The sequence below is a fragment of the Montipora foliosa genome, chromosome 1 (genome assembly GCF_036669935.1).
Source record: "Montipora foliosa isolate CH-2021 chromosome 1, ASM3666993v2, whole genome shotgun sequence".
Taxonomy (NCBI): Eukaryota; Metazoa; Cnidaria; class Anthozoa; order Scleractinia; family Acroporidae; genus Montipora; species Montipora foliosa.
The window spans coordinates 42,485,686-42,488,843 of NC_090869.1; the positions used below are offsets into that span (position 1 = coordinate 42,485,686).

At 38.2% G+C, this 3,158-nt stretch overlaps 1 protein-coding gene across 1 annotated transcript in view; it reads right to left on the reverse strand.

The window, feature by feature from the left end:
• LOC137998910 (phosphoenolpyruvate carboxykinase [GTP], mitochondrial-like) overlaps nt 1-3,158 on the reverse strand; it is an 11,822-nt gene continuing 8,664 nt past the window's right edge. Inside the window, exon 7 of the mRNA XM_068844751.1 lies at nt 1-660. Coding sequence (XP_068700852.1) covers nt 374-660 — 287 coding nt within the window. The 3' untranslated portion in view covers nt 1-373. The remainder of the gene's footprint in view (nt 661-3,158) is intronic.

The following is a 3,158-nucleotide window of genomic DNA, read 5'->3' on the forward strand; positions in this document are numbered from 1 at the left end:
TTGACATGTTTTCCTTTAATGGAGACAATTATTCAGTGTCGATGTAACTAAAATACACAAGGTGATGTCACTTTTAATGTGCACATCAGATACCGACTAAGACTAACTTTCCTTAATATTTCGTAACGTTAACAACAACGATTTGTTAACAAATCATGTTACCTACGAGCCAGAACCTACAACTTTTGTAGGTTAATATACTCTAACTGGCTACCTTCAGCCATTAACAGTTTCATTTATATTTGACTTCAAAATCACTTTTAAAGTTAGAAAAATCAATCGAAATAACTACCTTTGAAGGTCACTGATTTCTATCAAGATAAACGTTTGCTTTTTGCTCAACAGATTCATAGTTAAAATCTGAAGCCCTTGTCTAAGCAGCTTTCAAACGTTCTTCCAAAGCATTTAACTCATCAAGCACAGCTTGTGGGAGATCGTCACCAAGCTGTTCGTCGTAGTATTCCCGCAGACGCTTGCATTCCTCCAGCCAGTAGTCTTTTGGAATGTGAAGTAATTTATCCATGTCAATGTCCCCCAGCCCTGTTATGTCTATAGCGTCAGGTTTGGGAATGTAACCAATGGGACTCGCATCTGAAACATCTTGATTGTCATCACAACGCTTCAAAATCCACTCTAAAACACGACAGTTCTCACCAAATCCTGAAATCAAGCAAAATTAATCTACGGAAAAGTTTAAACAATTTGAACCCCAAAAGAGAACAAGGCGACCAGATCACTACCCTGGTCCCAGAGATTTTCCTTGAATCTATTCTTACTTTCATGGTGCAGGCGCCAGTGTCAGGATCTGAACCTCACACTCGGATTGGTTGATATTTTTACAAACACGAAAATCAATATGATTGGCTCGTTTCATTGGTAATATCCGAGGGGACGCGTGATTGCTAAGTTGTCATTGGTCCCTTTTGTAATTAGCAATTTGACGTGTTTGATAGCTGGCGTCTGCATGAAAGTGAGATTCAAATCAAAAGTTAACCTTAAGATTTTTTTTCTTCTCGCTGCTTCGCGACTCGTCTTTGCGACGCTTGCACAGCTCAAGAAAAACCCAGGGTACCAGGTCACAGATTAAGAAGATGGCTGGGACCCAGTCCTTTATCCTTGATCTTTTCTTACTCTGTGCCGGCCTTCATCTGGCATCTTCTTTTATACCGGTGACAAATCACACGTTCCTCATAACGGCTTTTTTTTTTTCATTTTTCGAAACTAAATTTGGGTGAACGTCAATCAGATGTTTCTACGACAAATTCTACTGACACCAAGTGAACAGGTCTATTGTCATAGAAACATTTGATTGACGTCCACCCGAATTGAGTTTCGATAAATGGAAAAAAGTCGTTGAGAGGCGCGTGATTGATAACCGCTGTAACAAATACACCCATGCATTCTGTTTTTTAACTAATAATAATGATATTTAATATTTATATTGCGCATTTTCCATAAGATTAATCAAATGCGCATTACAGATTAAGATTAAGATTAATCAAATTTAACAATAAATTAAGAATTTGAACCTACTTAAGGCCATGTTACACGAGGCAATTTTTGTTGCAACTCGCAACGCAACGATGACGAATAAAAAACCTTCAAGTTGCAGAGGGTATGTTACACGTTGGCAACTTCTTTCGCAACTTGCAACGCGAAAAAATAACAAACAAGATGGCGGACGCGCTATTAAAGTCGCCGAAAGATGAGCTCTGATTGACCCATTCTGACAAAATTGCGTTGCGAGTTGCAGAGGGGATGTCACACGCAAAGTAGATGTCTCGCAAAGTAGGACGTCTCGCAAAGTAGAGGGTCGTTCTACTTTTCTCGCAACTCGCAACGCAACAATTGCAGTTGCAAAATGGGGTATTACACGTGAATTTTTTCTCGCAACTTGCAACGCAACGTTTGTTGCGATGCGAGTTGCAAGAAAAATTGCCCCGTGTAGCATGGCCTTTATAATTACTATGGAATCACAAAAACGAAATACTCTATTTACAATTAGAAAAGTAATTTGCTGATAAAATGTAAATATAAAATAATTATACTAACAAAATGCCTTGCTGAATGAAAATGTCTTAAGTTTCCGTTTAAAATCACTTTATTAACATTAAAAAGTTGACAAAATCATGTTTTTATCTATTCTGAGGCAATTGCAACGTCTTCATACCAAGACCTTTACAATCGAGGATAGAGGCGAAATCATTCGAGTCTTAATCATGATTCACAAACGACTATGGAGATCATGGTCAGTTGACTAAAATTAACGAACAAGCGTAAAATTCTCGTGGAAATTGTTAGAACTTTGTTACTGTTCTCGTATAGACCCGTCGCTGCATCTCTTGTTGTAAATTTAGACGTTATTGTAAATCAAGTTGTTCTATTTGCATCAAGGATAAGTTAAATATCTTTAAATAGAGTCTTACTAAAGATCGCTAAAATTAAAGTGATTCATAGTACACTGAAGAATTTCGCAAAATCGCGAAATGTAAGTGTCGCGAAATACGCGCATCGTAAAATCGCGAAATTAATGCGTCGCGAAAATTTAAAGTTGTATCTTCACAAACCTGAGTCAAGACGAAATAGATAACATTATTCACGAAAGTAAGGATCTTGATCAGGTCCGACTGGCTTATGCAAGATACAATTGGTTAAGCGAGTGATGTGAGAAAGACATGAAAGATGTTAAGCATCATACTTGCATAATATCTTTCATGTATTTCTTACATTACTCACTTGCCTGGTTGGTTGGTTGCATCTTTGATAAGCCTTAATGTGACTGCGTGATGCAGCCAGCGAGGTGTTATCGCCAATATGCCTCAATGTGACTGGCCGATGTAGTTAAAAGTCAGATGGTTAAAATTAGACTATGTGACTGCGTGATGCAGTCGTAGTCTATATATATACCCGCATTCAGCCTTTCTCACCACAGAGTCTCCAGTAGCTCAGTGGTTAGTGCATCCGTACTTATAGGGTCGTGGGTTCAAATCCCATGTGGGGCTCGGGTTTTCCGAGTTCACAGTTGATGATGATGCTTAATATCTTTCATGTAAAATTGGTTAACAAAACGATTGTGGAAAGCCCTTTGTTTTCCTTTGGTCTAATGGTACTTTGCTCATTACCTCCCAGTTCACCAATAAAGATGCACCAAAGATATT